Here is a 27,308-nt window from a genome sequence, read left to right as displayed (position 1 = left end):
TTAGGCTAAAATGTTTTATAGGAATAATTAATTGTGTTGATGAGAAAATAGAAGTTGATATCTAGGACAGTAATTAGTTCAGATAGCAGTGATCACTTTGGTGACATTTTTAAAGATAACTGATTAAATTACGGGGGAATTAGCTCAAGTGGTAGGGCGCTCGCTCGGCATGTGAGAGGTCGCGGGATCGGTGCCCGCGCTCTCCACCTGACTCTGCTTGTCGTTTGGCGGCACGGTGGACGACTGGTTAGAGCGTCAGCCTCACAGTTCTGAGGACCCGGGTTCAATCCCCGGCCCCGCCTGTGTGGAGTTTGCATGTTCTCCCCGTGCCTGCGTGGGTTTTCTCCGGGCACTCCCGTTTCCTCCCACATCCCAAAAACATGCATTGATTGGAGACTCTAAATTGCCCGTAGGCATGACTGTGAGTGCGAATGGTTGTTTGTTTCTATGTGCCCTGCGATTGGCTGGCAACCAGTTCAGGGTGTACCCCGCCTCCTGCCCGATGACAGCTGGGATAGGCTCCAGCACGCCCGCGGCCCTAGTGAGAAGAAGCCGCTCAGAAAATGGATGGATGGATTAAATTACAGTTAGTTACCCATCCCAAGTGACTTTAAGTGTCACAAAATAAAGTATTATTTGGTTGTGTTGTCCTCTACTATGAAGTTCAGTTTGATAATGCCACACATCAACATACTGTATAAGCATGCTAAACTACAGTGATGTACTAAATTCAGTGAGATGAAATGGGCAAGAAGCTTGTCTGTGTGGCGCAGAGCAGGCTGACACATGTACTGTTACGCCGTGGCCTCAGACAAAGACATTGGCAGGAAAACAACAGAAGATTAATGACGAAACAAGTCAGCGTGGCTCAAAGAAAACATTTTGTAGAAGATAAACAGCATCCTGGTGAGAAAGGTCACCGGCTGAGCTATGTTGCGCCACATGTTCAGCATAGTCACAAATCTTCACAATCCTGCAAATATACTAGACTAGAGCATTTTCTAAGTGTGGTACGGCCTCCCTCTAGTGGTACGTGAAAAAGGTACTTCCTAAGTACAATTCAGTTGTTTTCAACTTTTAAGTTCAATACATTTGAATTTCGTATTAAAGAACTGTTTGTGTTTAAACGTTTATTTAGGTACATTTTCTATTTAACTTTCCTGTGCCATACATTTTTAACTGAATCATTATTAAAGTACAGTTTTGATTATTTTCCTGTATTTAAGCACAGTGGCGAGCTAAGTTTTTTTTTTTTTTTTTTGGGGTGGTACTTAGTGTAAAACGTTGGAAGAACTACTGCACCAGAGGAAATGTAACGTGCCTAAAATGAGAGATTAAAATGTGTGTGCCTCCAATTCGGCAAACTTTCCCAGACAGACACAAAGGAAGTCAAGGTGAAAGCTATCATATCAGCGATCTTAATGCTGTGTTGACCAGACAACACCTGAAGCCTGAGAAGAACCTCTTTACCAGTTCTAATCGGATGCTTTTAGAATCATTCACGTCTTGCTGTACCGTTACTGAACACGGCATAGGATGTAAAAGTGTGATTAGGATGTATGCACAACAAACAATGGGAGCAAAACTGTTTAATCCGTAAGAAAAGACATGCTTTAATACGGTTATTTCTGACGTTTTTAGAGGAAGGAAATAAAGCTGGGAACTTTACACATATAACGATTTTTAACAACTGATTTTTACAATGTGAGACCCCACACGTGACAAGGAAAGAATCAGCATCGTAATGCTTTTAATGTGTGGTGTACTCAACACGACCAACACAGTACTACACACACATAATGATGTCTTATTATTATTATTTCCACTGACTATCGTGTCTCCTACCACAGATGTCTGTTGTAGTACCAAGACTGACCTGTGAGAGGCAGCATAGTGCCACAGGGCATCCACACTGCCTGGCCACCGTTTCGTTTCACTTCACAATCACGCAGTCCGTGGCTTGGCCGAACTCTGTCAGCCACACATATACGAATTTATGATCGTAAATATTGACCAGGTTTAATATTTACGATTGCCGGCTCGCGTTGTTTTCCGAGCAGATCGTGGAGGGAAAATAACATCTTAATACACACCACACCAGAGGATAATCGCCCAAGATAATCTTAATTTCAGCAAGTTTTGTAAAAGCACTGCTCATACCATAATCCGAAACAAGTGCTACTACAACATGAAAGGTGTCCTGGCTGGTCCAAAGTAGATGCTCTTAAGTCATAATAGGAGCAGTAAAAGATTCAATTTGCCTAATCGGAAGCCAGCGTAGCAACAACATGCTGGTATAATTCAAAGGAATGGCAGGAGGCTGGGGGTGTTCCAACCAAATCTGTCCTAGACGGGCTCCCTATAGTGGTGCATGAAAAACTCACTGCCTAAGTACAATTCAGTTGTACGTAATTTTTAAGTTCAATACATTTGCATTTAACTTGGAAGAATTTCTTTTTTTTTTTTTTTTTTTTACAAGCACAAAACCTTCCGGCCAAAAAAAAAAAAAAGAATATCAGAAATTCATTCAGGGTGAATCAGAGACACTTTAAATGGTGGCAGGTGTGCGCTGACTCTCATTTAACATAAGTTTGAATGTGACTGGTTAATTCTGAAAACTGCCACATCCAAGTTATAAAAGGGTGTGCACACTTAACAAAGAAAATAAAGTAAAAATGTTTTGAAATTATTTATCTTGATTTAATTTTTTGATTATTTATCACAAAAAGCTGGCATTTGAACAGGGGTGTGTAGATAATTATTTTTAGCTCCATTGTTCACCTTTCTCTCTGTCTTTCTCTTTTTGGGTGAAGGTTTCTCTACCAGGCTCCTGTCAAGCAGTGACAATCCTAACCATGAGATGGGCACTCTCTGTTATTCCTTTGGTTTTTTTTTTTTAGACTTTGCTTACACTTTTCTAATAAAATGAACAGTACAATCTCCCCCTCTTTGTTTCATATAATACGACCTTACATTTCTGGATTGTTGCTGCATCCTGTGTGAATATAGACTCATTTGACTACACTGTGACTGAGGCAGGGATGCCGCAATGGGCCAGCGGGAGTAAGGGCCACGATGTCACCACCCCGAAATGTACATTCTGCAAATGAAACATGAACTCCCAGAGGAGCACAGACCCCGCCAGTAAATGTATCGTTTTTCGGGTTATCCACCACAACCACCTAACAACTTCCAAACAAAGAGTGCGTCCGTTCAGGAGCCGGTCACAATGTGCCAAACTCATTAGCGCAGTCCGGTGGGTACGACCACCCACTCTGACCTGTGCCCCCACCCCAGGACAGGTCATCCTCCCCCCCGGAAGTGTCACAGACCCTCAGCTGAGGCGCTGCATGGAGAACAATGCTGGAGTACCAACAAACAAAATGCAGGTATGACACAGAATTAGTGTTCATTGGGACTCCCAAAACTACATGAATATTTGAAACCTAAAATAATCAATAAACTGGCTTTATAGTATATACTGTTGAATTGTATACAGTATATATATATATTTTTTTTAATTAATGTATTTTAAGTAGTCAAGTTTTGCCACTAAAAATGCAGTCTTGGTCTTGAAAGTAATATGGTAAATAATTAACATGCAACAGTAAAACAGCAGAAGTAAATGAAGAGGAAATTACTGTACAGTACGATACTTTGTGTGTATCTAATTAATTTTAAATCAATATTTTATTTAAAAGCAGAATTGTTTTTTTATCTGTTATTAGTAGTAATTTTTAATTGTATATACTTTCAAGTATTTAATGTTATGACTGCTATTATTTTGATTTATTGCATTTTTCATATTCTACTATGATCTATTATTACACGTTTGTTATTTTAACATACTTTCGTCCATTTTTATGTTGCATTTAAATTTTTAAAAGTAAATATAGTTACGTATTATGCATTTTAAAATATTTCTTGCCAAATGCACTCCCTTATTTTTCTGCATTTTCTGCACTTTTTTTTATTTTTCATGTTTTAAAAAAAATTATTTATTAGCATATTGTTTTAAGATTAACTTATATTATATAGACTTTTCACATTTTTATTCTTATCTCTTATTACCTTCATATTTTCCCCCAAAATTAAAACAGATTCATGTGTATTATTTTAATTATATTTAATGCGTTTTAAGATATTAGTCATTTTTAAAACATTTTATTCAAAAATGTTAACGTATTTAGCTCTATTTCTTCTTATTCATATTTTAAAACTAATCTATTTGTACATTATTTAAAATTAATTGTATATTTTATAGATTTGTTTTTATTATTATGATCTATTGTTAGCAACATTTTAATTATTTAATTTTGAAGACCGATTCATTTGTATATCGTTTAAATTCTACATTTTTATAAGACATTTTTATATATTAGTAATTTTCTTAACATTTTATTTCTGAACTGTTTATGTAAGTGAAAATATTTCTTTCAAGTAGAAATTTTTGAAATGTATTAATATATTTTATTCTTATTTATTACTATTTATAAATTTTATATTTTAAAAATCATTTTCAAAACGTTCTTTATTTCTTATGAAAGAGAATATATTTTTAATTTTTTAATTTTCATATGTAATTTGTTTTAAATTAATTGATGTATTTGTTTCTTATTCATTACTCTTTTATGCATTAGATATATTCTTGAAAAATGTTATAGTTTAAATAAATTATTTTATTTTATAAAAAAAATTCTTATGTAAGTGAAAATATAGTTTACATTTTCACATAGAATTTGTTTTAAAATCAATTTCTGTATTATTGTTATTCATTATTTTATGCATTAAATATAATCTTTTTTAAAAAATGTTTTACTTTTTACACAAGTGAAAATATATATTTTTTAATTTCCACAAATAATTTATATTTTCAAAATGAATTAATGTATTTTTTTTCTCATTCATTCCTATTTTATGCATTAAATATATATATATATATATATATTTTTTTTTTAAACTTTGTATTATTTGTTTTTAATTATTGTCCAAACCAACTGCAGTGAAAGTTACTGGGCGAGTCTTCAGCAGCGCGAGTTGTACACACCTCCTTTACAAACCCGCCCCTGCACTTGAATAAAAAGCTTGTGTGTGTCCACACGTGTGAAGAAAACACAGCACTGCAGCACCCTCCGACTCCGAGAGGCCTCTCTCGTTAGTGGACCAGTGGATGGTAACATGTCTGATCCCATCAAACCTCGGACGTCCTTCCTCATCGAAGACATCCTCTCCATGAAAGACAACGGGAGCTTTGTTGGGAAATGCTGCACCCATGCAAAGGAAGAATGGGAAGAAGGCAAAAAGTTGTCTGAGTCATCTTTTGCGGCGCACACAGGTGAGCGCAATATCTGAGTGGAATTCATTGCCTAACTATTTGGCTCAGGCTGGTGTTTTCTTGTGATTTATTGACTAAATCATTATCATTTCCCAGCTGAAAGACTGATCCTTTCTCCCACTAAATCATTATCATTTCCCAGCTGAAAGACTGATCCTTTCTCCCACTTCACAGCATCTCTGGACAGATCCTGTCCCAGCACGTCCGAGCCGGGCGGCTTCGCATCCACGGAAAAACCCAAACGCGCCCGAGCGGCGTTCACACACCTCCAAGTGCTGGAACTGGAGAAGAAGTTCAACCACCAGAAGTACCTGTCGGCCCCCGAGAGAGCCAACCTGGCCGGTGCGTTAAGACTGACCGAGACCCAAGTGAAGATCTGGTTTCAGAACCGCAGGTATAAAACCAAGAGGAAGCAGCAGGCGTCGGAGTTCTTCAAGGACACGTACAAAGCAGATGGACTGGACCCGGCAGTGTTCTTAAGCTCTTTCTGTAGAGCGTATCAGTACGGACCTTACTTGTGGGACTACGGCGGGCCCTGGAGGCCTGCGTTGTGGTGAAAAACAACATCACCATTATTCAAATAAAATGTTCACTGACTATGCCAATGTGCCATTTGATTGCTGTGACCATAATAGTCTGTATTTGTTCATGTTTGAAGAAAAACTGTTTGGCTAATGAGATCTTCAATTGCTCAACACAGATGTCGAATTATTAAATGATTTAATTAACAACCATACATTTTACAATGTTTTTAACCTTAGTAAATTGGATATATTCTTGCAATCATTACGAACAGACAGGCAACATTTGTAACTTATTTCATCTATAAGTGCCAAAAGAAAAAGAAAAAAGATCAGCTCCTCACAAAGATAATACTCGATTTAGATCGAGAGATAATAATTGAATAGTTATGCACAATTACACTAGCTAGTGCCGAGGGCTATTTTTAACATTTTGTAATTATATTTTATGTACAGTAAAACCTGCAATTATTCATAGTCTGGCCAAATGATGAGTTAAAGTGAATAGGTGTGTTGAATGGGTATTGGAAATGACAAAGTGTCAAAATACTCCAAGAAGTTGTGTTAACAGATATTCATGACAATATTTTTTATTTTCCCCTTTTTTCCACATATTGATATATGATTCATAGCTCTGGCACTTTTGAGGAAATGTTTGTGCACAATACTAAAGGTTTGTTGAGCATGATCTAGAGCAGTGGTCACATACCAGGTAGCCCCCAAGGACCACTGCTCTCAAAATAGCTCTCCAGTAATGGGCCATTGTGATTTCCTAGGAATGTTGTAGAAGTGATCATTTGAAAAATGTAAACACAGTAGAGTGTTGCAGATTGATATTCATCTGTTTCCTACCTTGTTAAATCGCTGTTGATAGTTACTGTGGGAAATCATTGTATTCAAATAGATGCATATCATTAAATATTAATAATAACATAATTAAGGGTAATCCGATCAAATTTATTTCAGAAGTGTGTATGTAACTGGTAGCCATCTGCATGAATTAGTCCCCAAGAAGTAGCTTTGTTTCAAAGAGGTTGGTGACCACTCTGATCGAGAGCATTTTAATCAACTATAGCTTGAGAACGTCGAACGTGCATGCATTGAATCATTTTTGTTCTGGAACTTTCTTTGTCATAATGTTTAAAAAAAAAAATAATAATAATTTATTAAAAAAATAATAAAAAAGAGGTACAGTCTTTTATCACTTTCTTGTGTGAACTTTAACCCCAAATTTGTCAATAGTCTATATAGCTTTTAACTTACCGTAACTCAATAAGCCAAAATATGAAATATACCTGAGGTCTACAAACACAACAACAAACTACATTCAGCCAATCAAAACATCTAAAAGTGGACTTTTTCTATTGAATCTCAGGTTGTGGCCAGCTAAAGGTATGGGTGATAGCGTAACTGTGTGCACAGGAATGAAAAGAGATTCCTTTAACAGAACCACTAATGTACAGTAAGTTTGGAGAGTCACACGGTACGATTGCGTCACGATTCGAAAGGTTCAAACCGAGTAGCGAGTTCACACGGGTAGTCGTCCCGACCTCGATAGGAGAAAGAGTGCCACACACAACATCATACCATGTCAACAACCCGACTGAGACAAACATCTTAAAGAGCTTCTTCTTATCTCTGCGCGTGAACATCGCAAGATGCCAACGGGGCATGAAGCGGAGAACCTGTCAAGTGGCTCCTCTCCTCCGTACGATCATTCGAAGTGGACGGACCAGTCGGTGAGCGGCGGGTCAACCAGGAGAAGAAGAAAACAGAACTGATTCACTTACGAGACGTCCATATACTGTACACCGACTTCTTATCAGCGCCGCCCTCAGCGTAAACAGGTAATTAGACATGAAGAGGACAGATAGCGTCTGTTTTGACGGCCATGAGAATGTGACGGTAATCTGCCGGTGTCTGTCAGCGGGCGGGCCGCATGCAGACATGTTGACAACACGATAAAGGAATTTGTCAGTGTAACATTGGCCTTAGCGCGCTCAGAAGCACTACACTACATTACAACCTAAATTCTTACATTTGCACCATGACATTTTCAGAATTTATTCCCAACAACACTACTGGCACCCCGCTTCATTGACAGTTTACATACTGGACACACTGCAAGGAATCAAATAGCATTGTTTTTACCATTTCTTCAATTAGTACTGTAATATAATTAGACACCCAGGTTAAAATCCATCCATCCATTTTCCATCCCGCTTGTCCTCACACAGGTCACGGGTGTGGTGATGATGTAGATAGAACAAATAATTCATACAAATGATCTATAACAGTTAAGGCGCCTCCACGCTACAGAAATATAAAAATGCTTATTTACTTGTTATGATTGGTATTATCATTTGTAACAATCTTGACTGGTTGACATTTGAAACTATGCTAGCTTTTTCGTTTCAGAAATGTAATAAGGCTAAAGGGTTCGTACTTTTATTGCGCTTGGCATTGTAACACCCGCATTTACCATGCGACTCAAAGAGAAACGTGCCAGATACGCTACCCTCTCCTCTTAGGCGCCTAAGAATCTCTTCCTGTAGCGCCTGGATCAACTAGATTTAGAGGTAACTGATGAAAAGCACTGAGGCATTAGTATGTGTGCCTTTAGATTAAGGACTTCCCATTAGGGACACCGCGGAATGACATTTTTGTTTATTTAGGCTTTAAAATGTGGTTAATGGTACAAGGAACCCTTTATCAGGTAAGGAAACATTGTACCTCTCACTATGACACAACAGAGGCATGTAATTTGTCCAGAGTTTACGATGGTCCTGACATATGACGTTTTACGTTTTAAGTTACAAAGCATGCGCAATGAACTAATTTATGCAGCGGCTAAAGAACACATCGTCACGCGGCACAAGACGGCAAGCTCAGTTACCGTCGTACTTACTGTTTTGCATTTGATTGTTTTATAGTTATGGTCTACAAATACAGTATTTTTCATACATGTATTTACTATCATGACATTTCAAGGTTACACACGTGCGCAATGAACCTGTAAGAATACGTCATCACATGGCACAAGGAATGCTCAGTTACTGTACTCGCTGTGTGCGATTGTTTCATATCTGTGACGTAGAAGTGTCTTTTGTTACAAATATTTACTGCAATTATGACTTTTCAGAGGTTACGAATGCCGCACGATGATGTTTGCGCATCAGCATCGCGCAGCACCTGAAAGCATGCTCAGTTATTGATGTGTCAAGGTTATGAACAGTGTGCAATTAACTACCGGCAGTTTGCGCACAGGTTCAAGAATATGTGGTGACACGGTACAAGAAGGCACGCTTAGTTACTGCCGTACTGACTCTTTCTTGTTTGATTCATTTATATCTATGGCGTAAAAGTATTTTACACAAATACAAAAAAATATATATCTTAATTATAACTATACTACTGTGTTAGCGTAGGTTTGTGATAGACTACTGTACAGCGCTTTGCGACTTATCTCCAAATTCAGTATAGTAAATAGTATGTAAGTTTAAGGAAGCCACCGTGGCAGTAGTACACCCTGGACTGGTTGCCAGTCAATCACAGGGGGCATATAGTGACAGACAGCCTATTCCAGCTGATTTTGGGCGAGAGGCGGGGTACACCTTGAACTGGTCGCCAACCAACTGCAGGGCACATATAGACAAACATCCATCCATAGATATGATGACTAGCGATGCCAGCACACCGGAGCAGCGCGACTAACCCACGTGCCTACGTGGCAGCCATGTTGGGGAGGTCGACATTCAATTCAAAGGCAATGCATTGACATTAACTTGCTCATTTCTCAACCGATTTTCATGAGGTTTACTTTTTTGCCAACGTCAAAGTGTGTGCTATCAATACATAACGTTTGAAAATAAATATTTTTATCTGTGAAAGGTTACTCCAGCTTACCTTGTCATAATTGTACAGCGTTGTACGCAATCGTATGCAGCACACCGTACCGGCATCGTTGGTCTTTTTGGTTTTCTTGCCAGCCACACAGATGGAATGCACAGATGACTTTGGCCCTCCTAGATAATAATCAGAATCATTTTATTGCCATTGTCAGTTAAAGGTACATTCACAACAATTTTTTTCTCTCTTAGTCTCGCCGTAGGCACGCAGTTCAAAAGGAGGGTGTTATATCTACCAATTCAAATCTGTGCAACAACCATTCACATTCACACCTAAGGACAATTTGAGAGTTTTCAGTTAATCTAACACGCTTGCTTCTGGAATGTGGAAGCCAACATTCTAACAAACTGCGAGGCAAACGTGCTAAACGCATACATCACTGTGTTGTCAAGATACATATGGTTCAGTAAATTATATTGTTCTAGATTGTTTTTAAAAAAAAAAAAGCTCAACACTGCATATAGCAGCACTTTTTATTAAAATTCCAACATATACAGCATGTTTGTTCTGCATGTAATGCGTGTCATGGTAATTGCTAATTGCACTGGCTTAGTAGCACCTTATGGGAGGTGTATATGTGTATGAATTGTATGTGAGAGGGTGAGGTAGACAGTTCTCTTCACACTGACTTGAAAACTCACTAATAAATGAACAGCATTCAATTCGTCAAGTCACGTAATCGACTAGGATTCAAATATTGTCTTTCCACGCATGAGTGGCCTATAAAGGGTTAACCGTGTCTTTGAAGGATCAGCAGATCTTCATCAAGTGATGAAGAGAAAACCAAACCTGACCACAAAGGAAGCCTTTGTCAGTGCTGCAATGTGCCGTGACTGTCTGACAAATTTGGTGGGCCCGATAAGACGTTTTGAACCAGCCCTCATCTTTTCATCCACTATCATAAACTTCCTTGGATAATGTAACTGGATCCCCCATGTTACCAGGCAGCAAGGCAGTGGACATCCTTTTGCATCCAGTGTACCCAATAGTTATCACTGTGTGGATGCTTGTGTGTTAAGACCAGCATGCATTGAGAGAAGAGGCTGTTGTAATTTTTCAGTTCTTATCTAAGGTATAAAGACGAAAAGTAGTCGAGCAAATGGACTGCAGATTAAGCAGACAAGGAGACATGAGCATCCATTGTAGGTCTCAGATAAACATAAACATGGACACATCAGGGACAACTCTTCTACACCACCTGTGTACGTGTGCTGGGACATGCTGGCTCCGAATAAAGCTTGCCACTGTCTGCATCCCGATAAGAACAACAGATCAGCCTTGTTTTTCCATCGTGGCATAACAGCAAGTATCTACCTTCATGTAAACAGTCCAATAAATGACAGCCAGCACAGGAAGAACCACTACCAGAATTATTTTGAGCAAAGTGAGGTCATTTAAAGGGCATTTATGGTCCAAGTCTCAAGGTAGGTTATATGGTAAGTGTTAGAAATATCTCAGATTGTGTGGTCCAGGTCTTAAGATAGATCATGGTTATTTGGTCCTCGTCCCAACATAGATCCAGGTCATGTAATACGAAAAGTAGTCCCAGGTCTCTAACCAGGTCATGTGGCTCAATTTTTATGCTGATTCAAGATCATGCAATCCAGGTCTCAAGCAAGTCAAACCAGTTTCAGGTTGGTTCAAGGTATAGTGTGACAGGTTTAAATCTAGTGCAGTGATTCCCAACCGGTGTGGCTTGAGCGCTCTTCAGGTGGGCCACGGGAAATATCAAATTTTACTTACTTGCTCAAAAAATTATTTACTTCCAAGAAATAATGTATATATTTATTTATCTATTTATGCCAGTGAGCCAAAGTGACAGACAGAACAAATAAATGTTCTTCTATTAGATGGCTGGAACTACATACAGTAATTAATGTATCCACTTTTTGTGACATTTTTGTTTGTTGGTGTGCCGCGAGATTTTTCAATTGTAAAATATGTGTTGGAAATCACTGATCTAGTGTCAGGTGGGTCATTTGGTTCATTTGAGAAAGTTTCAGGCCATGTTGGGTCTCATGCTAAATTCTAGTGGTCAAGGTCACCAACAAGTCCCAGGTCATGCAACTCAAATTTGGAGCTCGTTCAAGATCTTGTGAGTCAGGTCTCAAGCAGCTAAATGCTGGTTCTGGGTCTAGAGATCCAGGTCTAAAGGAAGGCCCAAGTGGGTAATTTGGTTCATGTCTTGAGAAAATACAAGGTTATGTGATTTACCTGTAGGTGTCTCGGAGGTCCTATAGGTCCCAAGCTAGCCCGCACATAAAGTGATCCTGGTCTAAAGATCGTAATCATTACCACAAATTTCAAATAAGTCCCAGGTCATTTGGATCAATTTTGAAGCTAGTACAAATGGTGATTCAGGTCTCTAGCAAGTGCAACAGGTCTAATGTAGTCCACGGTCAAGTACCCAGGTCATGTTCTTCAGGTTTAAAGGCAGTATTAAATAGGTCAAATTTAGGGTCTTGTGCTCTGGGTATAATTCTAGCCACAGGTAATGTGGACACACACAGGCTCACGGGGACACACGCGGCCTCTCGCAAAGTGTAGTTTCTTGGCCGGGTTATTTAACTCTGGGTAGCAACAAAAGTTAAGAAGGAGGAATTGGAATCCTCTCTCTCACTCAAAACAATCATGTCTGAGCTGAGATGTCAACATGGCTGAGCTTCGGCACTTCACCGTTCTCACAGTCGTCGGGTAAGTTGAGCACTTCTGTTATATTTCAATTAATTGTATACTCCCCAGTCACTGATGGTGTAGTGGTACACTCGCCTGACTTTGGTGCAGGCAGCGTGGGTTCAGTTCCCACTCAGTGACGGTGTGAATGTGAGTGCGAATGGTTGTCCGTGTCTATATGTGCCATGCGACTGACAGGCGACCAGTTCAGGGTGTAGTCCGCCTTTCGCCCGAAGTCAGCTGGGATAGGCTCCAGCGTCCCGCGACCCTAACCAGGATAAGCGGTGTTGAAAATGGATGGACGGATGTATACTCCCCAAAAATACAACATCAAGCCTAGCCAGCCGGGTTGTCGGAGCGTCGTGCTGGCTGCCGTGGCTGCTCACAGCCGATCGTGAGGCAGTGGAAAAGAACTTGGAAGAAAACATTTTTCAAAGGAACCAGCCGGGGGATCAAGCCTCTCGCTCGCCGTGGCTGCTCACAGCGCACCGACGACCCGCTGAAGAGGAGCGACGGGGAGTCTTCCTGGTTCTATTTCGTTGAGTGAGCTTGTGCAGACACAGGCGGGGGCAGGAACTGAAATGGGGCTAGATTAAATTCTTGCAAGCATTTTGAAAATTTGCATACTCTTCCTTTAATATTAAATGTTTTTGGTGATAATATTTACTGGACATGGGAAACATAACTAATAGCTGTCAGATAATTATAACAGATTTCAAAGTGGCCTAAATTACATAATCACCTTTTGTCAAACTAACAACTTTTTTTTAATATATATAAATTTATTGAACATGACAAGAAAAAAAACATGCACACAAAGAATCCATCCATTCATCTATTTTCTGAGCCGCTTCTCCTCACTAGGGTCGCGGGCGTGCTGGAGCCTATCCCAGCTGTCATCGGGCAGGAGGCGGGGTACACCCTGAACTGGTTGCCAGCCAATCACAGGGCACACACAAACAAACAACCATTCGCACTCACAGTCACACCTACGGGCAATTTAGAGCTGTCAATAACCTACCATGCATGTTTTTGGGATGTGGGAGGAAACCGGAGTGCCCGGAGAAAACCCACGCAGAGAGCATGCAAACGCCACACAGGCGGGGCCGGGGATTGAACCCCGGTCCTCAGAACTGTGAGGCAGACGCTCTAACCAGTCGGTCACCGTGCCGCCACACAAAGAATCATATTGATTAAAAAAACAAATTGAAATAAAACAGATTAAAATAAACATTTAAAATAGATTTGATCCTTAACAATCATGTTCAAAAGGGATAGTAAGAAGTCATAAGACTTCTAGTCCTACCCCCTAGTTTCAGACATCGTTCACAGCAAAAAGTCTCTAATTTCAGTTTGTCAAGTGTGTCGAGTTCAAAGTTGTACAAGAAGGAGAAAAAAATAATAATAATGCTGAGAAAAGAAAATAAGCAATAAAGCAGAGATTGATGGATTTTTCTCATAGCCATTCAATATTTGGAATTTAAGGGTTTTCTTCAATTTAGCTCACAGTATGTCTGACACAGTTTGCTCCTTTTAACAATTAGTCCACCTTTAAAGGTAATTCAGTGGAGTTTAGCATTGGTTCTTGTTGGTCTTTTATTAATTATTATTATTATTTAATTTTAAGGTTAAGTGTTTAAGTGTATAGTTAGTTCTCTTCGATTGAAACAGTTTCTGAATACTGGAAAGTAATGTATAAGAGGCTGCTCAAAACATAATTTGGATACTTTTATAGTCAGATAAGTCTTGAAATTTTGAAACTTCCAGCATAATTTGTTGATTAATATTCCAATAAATGTTGGAACAGATACTCTTCAATTCTCTGCCATTTATCATGAGTCTTTTCATAGCGTTCACTGGTCAATTTCCAAATATGATACATTGTTTTATTTAAATTTCAAATAAGTTTATTTACATCAAACTAATGTTTTTCTAGTTCATATTCAACAGTATCCAGATGTTCCAAGTTGTCTCCAGAACAAAATAAATTAGTGCAATCTGCGAATAAGACGGTTTTCGATTTTATCTGTTACTTCACATATTATTTATGTATAGATTAAACATTAATGAGCCCAACACAGAGCTTTGAGGCACTCCACAAGTGACTGGTAGTATTTGTGATTTCTGACATTTAACTCCATTTAACATATTGACCCCTGCTTTGTAAATAACTGCTTAACCATGTTGGTGCAATACTTTTGATGCCATAGCTTTTCAGTTTTTTAAATCAATAGCCCGTGATCCAGCGTCAAGTGGCTGTGGATGGCCCCATGACTGGGTTTGCGTTGACACCCCAAATGACTAGCTACGCCCCTAACTGGTATTATGCCAAGTATATAAACCTTTATTGTTATGGAATTGTACTTTAAGATGAGTCATCTCATTTTAGAGAGGGTCCAACACACTACAACTAAAACTGCACACCAAAAAAAATATGCCCATTCAAAACAGAACTGGATGTGTGAGTTACAACACAAATATGTAAGCATAGGTCATACATGCAAATTCAATAACATTCATATAGCAAATGTAGAAAACTGGATTCTTAGACTATATTATGTGATCCTGATTTTGAGATTGTCCATGGTTGTGTGGTATATGTGGAATGCTGAAGGGGTTCAGGTCTTGTGAAAGTGACAGGTCATGTGACTTTACATGACTCATTCTTCCTTAATGCAGGGGCATCTAGAATTGCAATATAGTCCTATACTGCCCCCTGCTGTGATCATGACAGATTGACACATTGGACAATTTGGAGGCTGGGTGAGCTGTTTTTCTTGTTGGTTAACACATATCTGAAAGCAAATCTTGGATGAGGCTTTGATTAAATAAAACAAATATTGATAAAGCACAGACACCAATCCCATCATATCTCACTTGTTTATTTCAGCTCCAGTGTTACATGCTGTAGCAGCATTGTCGCAATGATTACTTGCATGCATGGTCTAACATTCCAACGCCATTTCAGTTATTTGTGCGTAAACAGCGTAACATATTTACATGTAAAAATATATATATATGTACCCACACAAGCACACATCACTATTCTGCACTGTGTGCTGTGTATGCAGCGCTAGAGTGACCTACAGAGAGATGGCGAGCATATTTTCTTCACTTGGATTGGAGACATGATTACCTCACAAAACATAGATGACGCAAATGCATATATAAATTTCAAAGAAAGAATTCGCATTTGCTCATGGGAAATTCTGCAAGCGCAACTATGGCTTATATAAAGTGTGTATACAGATTGAATGATAAAAAAACTGCAATCATTAAACACATCAAAACATACTAAAACCCCAAAAAACAAAACGGTTCCTCTTCAACTGCCATTATTCGGGTGGGTAGATATTGAGCGCAAAAAAAAGCTGCCATCCATTTTTGAAACAATGCTGAGCAGGAAGGGACATGCAGAGTGGTCACCACAATGTGACTGTAAACATACACAAAAATAAGCGTCTGGATGTGAGTCAGGAGGGCTAATGGAGTGGACTTGGTGGAGGGCTTCGGGTTAAAAAGCAGATGCATAAAAAAATACCATTTGATACAATGTCTTTGGTGGGTTGTACACATTGACCAAAATAAACACTACGATGTGGCTTTTTTTCTGTTTAGAGATGCAGGAATGGCTTAAAAATAGCAATGGAGTGAAAAATTATGAGTAAAATCTATATTTCATATTTGATATACAATACAATCTGGAACATTTATGTTCAATCACAAAGGCTGTTATTCAGGTCTGTGACAAGCCATGTTCAGACCTCCAAGAGCTGCCCCGTGTCGAGTCTACTGGACTGTATATCCATACATCCATTCTCAATACCGCTTATCCTCTTCAGGGTCGCGGAGCACTGGAGGCTATCCCAGCTGACTCCGGGCGAAAGGCAGAATAGACCCTGAACTGGTCGCCAGTCAGTCGCAGGGCACAGATAGACATGAACAACCATTCACACTCACATTCACACCGTCACTGAGTGGTAACTGAACCCACACTGCCCGCACGAAAGTCAGGGGAATGTACCACTACAACAGCAGTGGCTCTCTTCTGTATAGTGTGTGTGATTTAACAGCTATAGGGACAAATAGAGATGGGCAGGCCATCAATTCATTGATCTTCAAGAATTGTGAACGGACTTAGTGGGACTGTTGATTAATCAATCCTTGATATGTCCTAATTGTACATCAATTCGTCCTTTTTATCATTCGATTTGCGGGTGTGACGGAGCCTAGCCGACTTTGGGGGAGAGGTGGAACAAAGTGTCATGAAAAAGTATTGGCCCTCTTCTCAAATTCTTATATTTTTGCATAGGTTCCCCACTTTGTTTAAGATCATCATTCAAATGTAAATATCAGAAAAATATAACCCAAGTGAACTTTAAATTCTATTTTTAAATGGTAATTTCATTTATTAAGGGGGGGAAAAAAACTATTCAAAGTTAACCTGACCCTGTGTGGAAAAGTAATGGCCCCTTAAACCTAATAACTGGTTGGGCCATCCCTCAGCAGCAACAACTGAAATCAAGCATTTTCTATCACTGGCAACGAGTCTTTCACATTTGTGTGGAGATATTTTGGCCCACTCTTCCTTACACAATTGTTTGAATACAGCAATAATGGAGGGTTTTCGAGGATGATTTTAAGGTCATGCCACTGTATTTCAATCGGACTCAAGTCTGGTCTTTGACCAAGCCACTCTAAAACCTTCATTTTGTTTTTTAAGCCATTCTGAAGTTGACTTGCTGGTGCGTTTTTGGATCATTATCCTGCTGCAGAACCCTAGCGCTCTTCAGCTTGAAGTCACAAACTGATGGCTCAGCATTCTCCAAGATTTTCTGTTAAACAGCAGAATTCATGGTTCCATCAATCACAGCAAGTTGTCCAGGTGCTGAAGGAGAAAGCAGCCCAAGACCATCACACTACCACAACCATGTTTGACTGTTGGTATGATGTTCTTTTTCTGAAATGATGTGCTACATTTAGCCAGATGTAACGAGACACACCTTTCAAAAAGGTCAACTTTCAGCTTGTCAGTCCATATAATACTCTCCCAAAAGTGAGAAGTTTTTTTGCAAAATCAAAATGAGCCTTTATGTTGTTTGTCCTGAGTTCCTTTGTGGCCTCCTGGATGAGTCATTGCTGTTCTCTTGGGGTAACTCCTGGGAAGGTTCACCACTGTTCCATGTTTTCTCCATGTGAGGATAATGGCTCTCCCTATGGTTCGGTGGAATCCTAAAGCTTGAGAAACGGCTTTTGTAACCCTTTCCAGACTGACAGATGTCAATTACTTTATTTCTTGACTGTTCTGGAATTTATTTGGATCGTGTCATTTTGTTGCAGCTTTTTTAGATCTTTTGTCTCACTTGATCTTGTCAGGAAAGATTCTGTTTAAGTGATTTCTTGATGGAACAGGTCTGCAGGTAATCAGGCTTCGGTGTGATCAGTGAAAATTAACCAAAAATTATGATTAGCCAGAGTTAATTCATGATTTAACAAGGGAGGTAATTACTTTTTCACACAGGGGCAGGTAACTTTGAATCACTTTTTTTTTTCCTTAATAAATGAAATCATCTAATAACAGCATTTTAAATTCACTTGGGTTATCTATCTGTCTGATATTTACATTTGTTTGATGATCTTAAACAAAGTGGGGAAATTATGCAAAAACATAATTTGAAAATGGGCGCTAATACTTTTTCACAGCACTGTACAACTTGGATTGGTTGCCAGCCAATCGCAGGGCACATGTAGACAAACAACCATTCACACCTATGCAGTGCTGTACCTGAACGAGTGCAAAGTGAACAATGTCGGAGACTGAATGCAACTTTCATCATCGTCCCTGTCATACTGTGTAGGGTGTTTGCATATTAAAGACTATAGTCCTACTTTTGTTTTAATTCTTCATTTAAAAAAAAAAAAGACCATTCAAGCAACAAGTTTCAGGACCTGTAGGGTGAAAGCTGCAGCTGGCTACTAGTGTGGATCGGAAGGGTGGCAACAATGGGGAAATGCCTGGATTTAGATGAGAAATAGCCCGTCACCAACATAACGAGGAAATAAAAAAAAAAAAAAAGAATTATGAACTAGTTCATTTTTTTTAACAGTAAACTTATTTTAGATTTTTGAATGATAAACTATTAACTGAACTAGTTCATTTTAAAATTAAAGAACTGAACTTTGAACTAGTTTGTGTAGAAAATAAACTTTCCCAACACGGCACCTATGGAGAATTTAGTCTGCAATTAACCTAACTTGCCTGTTTTTGGAATGTGGGAGAAAGCCGGAGTTCAAAACACAAACCTCAGAACTGTGAGGCAGATGCGCTAACCACAATTACATCGTTCCGCCTATCATGAAAGATCGGTGGCAAAATGTAACGTAATATTTGAGTGCAACCAGCAGGTGCGCTGTTGATTCAGTCAAGGCTAGTTTGCTGTTTAATGTACAGCCTAACGGGATGTCAGCGATGGGAAGTTGAGCTACAGTACATCTACACAGATCTATTCAGCTCAATACGGCGCTGCCATGGAAACAGGAGTTCAGAACATTCAGAGAAAATCTTTCATAAATTGCGTTAAAATACAATTTAAAAAAATCATTGCGGATCAAGGAAATTAAGTCAAATGCCCATCCTTAATGGCAAAAATGTCAAAAAAATAAAAGAAAATTGGAAAAAATTGCTTTAAAAACGGAAAGATTTGCTCTGTTAAAGAGCAAAAGAGGCACTTGGAAGTTGGAAGATTCATTTTTCCGTTGGGAGTGGAAAAAAGGGTGAGTTTGCTTGTTCCTTATAAATACACAGAAGTAAAACAAATAAAGCAGCGATGTGTTGCTTCCTTCTGCACCCAGTAAAATACAAGTCACACAAATAAATAAATAGTAAGAACTCTAAACATCATTTAAGAAAATGTGGTTATGTGTGTAGGAAAGAATGTTGAAAGACGACTGTGTGAATTTGTCCTCGATTCATTTGCCCTTGAGTGACGTCATTGTGAAAAGAAAAAAAAAACGTGCCGACGTCAGTCCAGTAACAAGAAGGTGTGTCACAGCTCGCCGACTTCCTCAAACATCACTGAGCAGCCACGTTCACTTTACGTTCCAGGAAGCATGTCTCGCCTCCTGCTTGGTCAGGAAGTACTTGAAGAACTCATACACGGACCAGGCAATGGCCGTGGAGGGCATCTGGTATATTACTCGAGCCTGCACCCCTTTGAAGAAAGCCGCCAATCCGCCGAGCTTGTACACTGTCCTGAAAGTGTTGGCCATTCCCGACAAATGGCCGCTGATGTTCATGGAGCTGAGCGCCACATTTTCTTGTGTGTTGAGCAGCGTCTTGCACACGTCAAGAGGCGTGGTAACGACGGCCGAGATGGCGCCGGCCGCGGCCCCGGACACAATGTGCGTGCCGGGGTGGTAGTGTCTGTGAGGGTTTAGCCACTCCTGCATGGTCTCGTAGGTGATGAAGTGAACAGCCTGGAAGGGGATGTTCATGGTCAGCTGCGTGCTGTAGCTGCGGTAGAAGGCACTTGCGCCCTCCGTGCGTGTCACCGTGCGAACGCAGTCCCAAAGTCCACGATAGGGCGACTTGTACATTTGCATCCTCTGCTTCACCACTGAGCCATGATGACAGAAACATTTAGGAAGCTTCAATTAAATGTACACTTTTTCTAAATTGAATATGACTGCAAAAAATGCTCATTAGGCGTTAACTAACAGATTGCTCGTACTGTTGGTGGGCATATTGACGCCAAATAGCGTGCTCTAAATTGTGTGTTCCCTTACTCTAACAGACTGCGTGCTGCTGGCGTCAGGTGTAAAAGTTTTTGAGTACAACATTTAAAACTGGGTTTTACGCTTAGATAGTGCCAACGGTTTTTACCATGGAAAATTTGGGAGTGCAAAATGAAGTTTGAAGCGATGGAACTGTCAGTGGAAGACAAACATATTGAATTACAGAACCGACACCTATGGCTCAGTTCATTTTGGGGATGCCCGCAACTGCATAAAAGCAATGTTTTGCTTGATTTAACTATTCCGAAGTATGTAGGAATTGTATGTATTTACACATCTTGCGTAACATTGCATTTAAACTAAGGACAGCACACCCAAGAAATGGTTCTGGGAGAGACTAATACCGCTTATCACAGTGAGCTCAAATGACCCAGATGTGAGCAAACAGTTTTGTCAACGTGTTGGTGATGGCCCAAAGCCATCCTACAGTATGTAACTATTGTAATGAACTAGCTTATGAGTGTGAAACTTTATACAGTTATTTATTTATTTTAATGTATAGCAATACAGCAAAATTCAATACCTTCAATTTTGGTTTAGGCTATTTGTCCAATCACACTGGATTAATAATTCATATGAGTCTGTCCTTGTCAGAAGACAAAATACAATTTATATTTACAGTATATTTTTAAGGACTAGTGTTGCGTTGTGCTGTGCTTACCTTCGGCAGGGTTCATGACCGCATCATGGAGGACAGTGGCCACGCTGCCTGCAACACCTGTGAAGACAATAGTAAAAGGACATATGAACAATTTACTTTTAATGGAATATATGAGAATCAGAATCATCTTTATTTGCCAAGTATGTCCAAAAAACACACAAGGAATTTGTCTCCGGTAGTTGGAGCCGGTCTAGTACAACAACAGACAGTCAATTGACAGAGAACACTTTTGAGACATAAAGACATTGACAAAAAAATAATAATAATAAATTAAAAACAATTTAAAAAAAGTCACTGAGCAGTAAAGGGTTGCTAGTTATCTGGTAATGCCGGTACATTTATTTTATTTTATTTTTTTGACAATTGTGCGAATTGAAAATATGAAAATAGTAGTGCCTGTAGATTGTGTCCCCACTCATTAAGTGTGAAATTAATCCACACACCAAATCTTTTGCTGTCTCCCAATTTCTGAAAATGTTTCTGTGTGCTTGTCCATTGAGCACATGGACATGCAGTGTGCTGCCTCTACAAGTGAAAACGGTTTTACTGTCATTATGGGCTGTGCTCATGCAAGTAGAAGCCACTCTTGCCACAAGGCTCAGGCTCTACCCCAGTCATCATGGTAACAAAAGCAGGACGCTTCATTGGCCCAGCAGCATATGGGGCGGGGTATAGTCGCTCACTTGCAAGAAATAAACAGGCTAACTTTAGCGAGACAAGAAAGTTATAAATATTGATCCTTAGGGTATTTTGAGGAAAGGCTTGTCACAGACACCTGAAAACAGTTTTAAATTGCAGGAAAAAAATGCATAAGGGCTCTCCTACTAACACTTAAATCATGATATTTAGGGTAGGACATTTCGTACCGTTAGCCAGATGGCTGTTGGCTCCATTTTTAATGACGTCACTGAGGGAGTGCTTCACCCGTTCGTAGCACGCAAAATAGAGCGCGTGGGCGGGACCAGCGCCCATCATGGTGATGTTAAGACCCCTTAGTGGTCTGAGGAAACCTTCTGTGCGGATGATCCGTCTCAGGGCTTCGTACACGCCACTATACCGAGCATTGGGGTCAGGCTGCAGGCTCTGCATCCTTGTCTGAAAATATGAAAAGACACGAAGATTATGACTTTTGCTCAAGAGCGTCATAGTCTGGATATGAGTCATGGTAGCGTAAAGAGAAAAACGCATCAAAATAGAATCGGAAGATCGGAATAAGGCCTCTTCTAAATGTGGGGGGGGGGGGGGGGGAGAAACCTGATATCTATCAAATATCTGGCAAAGAGAGTGCAATATACAGATTGGATATACAGTACCGGATTTTCATGGCCATAAGACGCACTTAAAAGTCTTAAATTTTCTCCAAAATGGATGGGGTGCCTTATAATGACGCGCCTTATGTGTGCACAGAGTTCCAAAATCTGTAAATGTTGTGTGACTTTGATGAGCGTTCCACTTGACTGACTGGGAGCATTTCCTGCCGACACGCTGCTCATATAGAGGAAAGGCGGACGTTACTGAGGACAGCATGCGGACGTTAAAGGAGGAAGGGTGCATCTGAAAGAGGATGCTAAAGGCACGCCCCCAGTAGGTATATAGTGCCGGTATATGCATTGTGCAAAAGAGCATTATTCATGTATTTTGGGTTACTTCAGTGTTTTCATTGTCCGATTTTGAACCTTGTGGAGTTATTTATGTGCATTTTGGACATCTGCGCATGCAGGTTGTTTCATAGGTTCCAAAATCTACTTAAGTATTAGTAAAATCATTATACTTCCCACCACTGGTTTTAGGTAAGTTAAAGACCACAGAAAGGCATGTTCTGCCCCTAAAAATATTGTTTTCAGTCTATGTGGTATACATGTCTATTAAAGACAATGGGCCTGAATTTGGACACCTGCTATGAGCCAAACCCCACTTTTAGGATGTATTGTTGCCTAAAATGTAGTCACTTGGTTGTGACGGCTGAGGGCTCTTTAGTCAGAAGAATGACGGTCTGGTGTGTGAGGCCAAGGCAACGCTTTGTTTTAGTCCAGCATGCCAAGTTATCTGCACAGCACAAAGACTGTTTTTATTTGCGGGGAGATGGAGCCGGCGCTGGCTGGGGAAGATAGGCTCGGTCTATCTTCCTCGGCATGTTCCAATGTGTTTTCCTTCCTTTTTGTGCTCACAATAAAGTACAATTACGTTTCCATTTAATACAGATGTGGGAAATCTTGGTTGATGTTGATGTATGTCAATTAGACCTGCACAAATCACATTGTTCTTACAAGGGCAATAAGTCACTTTATTATTCTGATCTAGCAATCAAAACCCTTAAAATAAACTGAATAAGAATCCATACTTTATACAGAATAGAGCCAAAATGAAAAACATAACATCAACTAAAGGAAGTTGTGCTCCATCCACGCTATGACACAACTCCTCCAGGCAGTATTATTCCGCTCAGTACGACAATGGCATTGAAACAATAGTTCGAAGCATTCAAAGATTCCAACTACACACGTAATATGATGAATAATAAGAAACATAAGTGACAATATTTACTCTGTAACTATCCACTGTTTCAGCCTCCACTGAAGAAAGAATAAATGGTAGTAATAATTTCAGTGAAAACATCAGAGGGTTTCTTAAAGGGGCAGTTACCCCAAAATGGCAGAATTTAGTCTTATTTAACCACTTATTACACACATTGTAGTTAGCTGGGCAGTGTGTGGGATATGCCAAAATCTCGTAGCTGTATACCCAATGGGGGAAAAAAATTGCATAACATGAAGGAAACAAATTTTAAGAGACTTATTATTGCACTGGTATGCGTGCAAATGTTTGGCCACTTCTGAGTTTCATTATTCTGCTACATTTTTATGATGACACTGATTCTAATGAGAACACTAAAACAACTTCATAGTGACATTGACTTATTTGTTTCATTTAAGTGGTTAATTCCTTCCTGTTTTCAGCTACAGTATATTACATACAGTTATGGTGTCAGACTTTCACTATCCAGTGGTAAACCATGTCAAAGTTGTAGTAGAGCCTCGATTCTGGCCATTTCCTAATCAACACTTTACAAGGGCGATGACGTGCACACCCTTCACTGTGGGAGGTTGATTTCAAGACTGTGTAACACAGATAAGGCCCCAACACACACACCTTCCACACTATTGGCGCAAACCTCTAGGTGTGCCTTGTTTGATATCTTGGGAGGTCAAGGCAATAGTCTGCAGGTCCACTGGACTCCAAATAAACACACCTAACATTTATTCCCAGTAGAAGCTAAGTACGACTGTGGCTGTTACGGCACTTGGAAAAAAAAAAAATAATCCAAATCTGCTCAAGAGGAAATGACAAAAGGAGTTTGAGTAATGGAGGAGAGTTTAGCAACATTCAGAGTGGATAGTGGAACATCATGTCTGCTCAGATTTTGAATCATTTTTCTAACAGGAAATAACAGAAACAGAAATACCATATGTCTAATTGAAATAACGGTCTATATATGAAATAACTTTCACCATGAGAAACCTTAATTTAACTTTAATTTATGTCATATTTGAATATTCGTAACTGTCACACAAGTGTAAAAAAAACCAAAAAACAAAACAAAACCAAAAAAAACCTATGCTAACTTCTTTAAGTGGCTAAACCTAAAAAAAAAAATAATAATAATAATCCCTTACCTTTAACAATGAAGGCAAATGTCACTTTTTAAACATTCCTATTTGTCATGCAAGTATAAAAAGAAGTTCAGTGGTACCTCAATTTACGAGTGACCTGACCCGATAAACGAGCTGTCATTTCGCCAATTTTTTTGTCTTGAATTGAGAGTAAAAATATGGGTTATGAGCGCTAAAAAAACCTTCCAACAAGCATGTGATCGGCACACATTACTGAAAATGTTGGCCATATTCCAAATTGTACGACTTTGCTACAAACTAACTTGATTCTTCGGACCTTCCAGTTAGAACTCATCTGGAAAATAACATGGAGCAATGCAATGAGTGTTACTCCTCTGCCAAAGTATAATATTTTATTATGTTTATTATTTGGACACCAAGTGAGAAGGATGCTCACTAACCATACGTGATGATTGGAAACTCAAACATCAAAACTCTAAAAATATAAATAATAAGCAGACATTGTGATTAATACGAATAATGCACTCTCAATCCTAATAAATACATGTTAGTTGTGATTTTTATACCTTTCCAAAGCTACAGAAACTTATTTCAGATATATCACATTAGTGGCTAGCACCCTGACTTACATCATGTCAATGATTGCTAGACTTTAGGGTCTATAACTAACATTTTAACAGAAACAGGAAGACTTGACACTATTCCACAATACAATACAAGACTATGTGAATAGTTACACTAATAGGTTAGTAACTTTATTATTAGGGCCAGAGCACTCTTTCTTGGGCTATCAACATGCTCAACAACATACCAATGTTTGCAAGCATGTGTATCCTGGTGAAAATGCTTTTATTTTAGGGGTCCCCAACACAACACACAAATTTGCTAAGCCATGCATTGCTCTTGTGCTCTCTCTCAATATATTATATGCATTTGGATTGTTTAAAAAGTGTTGTGAAAACGGTATGGGGAATGTGGTCTTTTGGTGTATGTCGCCGACAAGTTCCCACCAGTTGATGGACAGCCTTGTTGGAAGAAAGATGTGTTTTGCTACGCTCCTTTTTTTTTTTTTTTTTTTTTTTTGGACTATTCAACTCACCCATAATCCTAGGCGCCGCATGGTTAATTCCTCAGTTCATGTTTGACCATGCGGACTTTGTATCACCGGGCTTGTAGATTTTTATTTTTATTTTTTTTTGATAAACGACGAGCATTTTTTAGATCCCTAGCATTGGCGTGGATGTGGATTTTTGTCTCTCGTCTTCTCTTCACCACACCGACCTGAAAAGTTACAGTGTGCTTAAAGATGTTAACGTTTTTAAGTGAAATAAATGCTATAAAAAAAAAACATTATTGTCACTTATTGTGTGGGTCCTCTGTAACATAACCCCAGCGATGGAAGGGGGATTACTGTATTCTCATTCATTTCAATGGAAGAAACTGTTTTGAGAGAAGAGTTATTTGAGTTACAATTGTGGTTACACAATGTATCGTACTCATAAGTCAAGGCATAATTGTATAAGGTATTGTTAAGTTAAAAAAAATAAAATATAATGAAGTTTATTGCTAGCCATCAACCGAGACTTGGCAACAAACTTCCTAGTCACACTGACAGAGGCTAAACTGAGCGGTAAACTGTCGGGTTGGGGAGGAAAAAAAACAACGAAGTTTGTTTATGCTATCGACGTTAGCTAGCGCCCTCTAAACTAGCCTGCAGAAATGAGCTAAACATCACAAGCTAACTGTGGTCAGGCAAGTTGGATAATTTAAAGCTAACGCTTGTTAGCCATGTACTGCAGTACGTAGCCAGCCGACAAAGCCGTCTGTGGTGCTGTGGACTTGAAACGTGAATAATGGCCAAGTTGGTGGCATGAGTCGGGTTAGAAGGAGGTGTGGTAGGTGTGCGTCCGTTACCTTGACGGAGTCCACGGGGTACATGACCGTGTGCTCCAGAACTCCAGCCACTGCGCCCGCTGTCATGTGCGTCGTCACCGAGACATGAGGCGGTAAGCTCTCGTAGTCGCCGTCGCCCGGAGCGGGCTCGCCACCTTGGCTCGCCGTCTGCGACATCTCCAGCGGTGCCAGCACACGCTCCGAGCTCAACTCCATGCGTGGCGAGCTCCCCCTCCTCCCTGGACTCCGAGGACCGCTTGTCAGGGTGTTATCGGGAGCGTGGACAGCCACAACATCATCAACCGTCACTACTTACTGTAGTAGGAGAACCGAAGTCATGTTTTCCCAGAAAAGGTGTAGCTCCCGGAAAAACTAACCAATCGGATGACGGATGCTCGTAAAGTGGGCGGGCTTTTGTATTGAGGTGGCCAATGAGAGGTTTTTTTCTCTGACACTTGTCTCTCCCGCTGTCATGGTCTCATCCATTACGAGCTCTCATTTAGACTTTTGACAAAGTTGAAATTTTTCGTTCACATACATGAGCTTTTTGACATACACACTGTATTCAAAATATGAAATAAAAATATAAATAACATTTCAATTAAAAAATTTAAATAGGTTCTGTACTCAATTCAATTTTATTTATAGAGCACTTGAAAAAACAACAGGCGGCACGGTGAGCGACTGGTTAGAGCCGCCTCACAGTTCTGAGGACCGGGGTTCAATCACCGGCCCCGCCTGTGTGGAGTTTGCATGTTCTCCCCGTGCCTGCGTGGGTTTTCTCCAGGCACTCCCGTTTCCTCCCACATCCCAAAAACATGCATGGTAGGTTAATTGACAACTCTAAATTGCCCGTATGTGTGAATGTGAGTGCGAATGGTTGTTTGTTT

At 39.7% G+C, this 27,308-nt stretch overlaps 2 protein-coding genes across 2 annotated transcripts; one reads left to right on the top strand and one right to left on the bottom strand.

The window, feature by feature from the left end:
• Nucleotides 1-5,064: 5,064 nt before the first annotated feature.
• nkx3-1 (NK3 homeobox 1) lies at nucleotides 5,065-6,069 on the top strand. The gene is made up of 2 exons (XM_061769295.1): nucleotides 5,065-5,335; nucleotides 5,510-6,069. Exons 1-2 carry the CDS (start codon nucleotides 5,179-5,181, stop codon nucleotides 5,890-5,892), a joined length of 540 nt encoding a protein of 179 aa, XP_061625279.1. The 5' UTR covers nucleotides 5,065-5,178; the 3' UTR covers nucleotides 5,893-6,069.
• A 9,235-nt stretch (nucleotides 6,070-15,304) lies between these two features.
• On the bottom strand, nucleotides 15,305-26,773 carry slc25a37 (solute carrier family 25 member 37). Its single transcript, XM_061767322.1, has 4 exons — nucleotides 26,440-26,773; nucleotides 21,760-21,988; nucleotides 20,894-20,950; nucleotides 15,305-20,054 (listed from the first exon to the last, which is right to left on the bottom strand). Exons 1-4 carry the CDS (start codon nucleotides 26,632-26,634, stop codon nucleotides 19,528-19,530), a joined length of 1,008 nt encoding a protein of 335 aa, XP_061623306.1. The 5' UTR covers nucleotides 26,635-26,773; the 3' UTR covers nucleotides 15,305-19,527.
• Nucleotides 26,774-27,308: the final 535 nt, after the last annotated feature.

This window comes from Phyllopteryx taeniolatus, chromosome 3, assembly GCF_024500385.1.
Source record: "Phyllopteryx taeniolatus isolate TA_2022b chromosome 3, UOR_Ptae_1.2, whole genome shotgun sequence".
Classification (NCBI taxonomy): domain Eukaryota; kingdom Metazoa; phylum Chordata; class Actinopteri; order Syngnathiformes; family Syngnathidae; genus Phyllopteryx; species Phyllopteryx taeniolatus.
The sequence above is the reverse complement of the archived record's forward strand: the minus strand, read 5'-3'. Positions and strand labels throughout refer to the sequence as shown.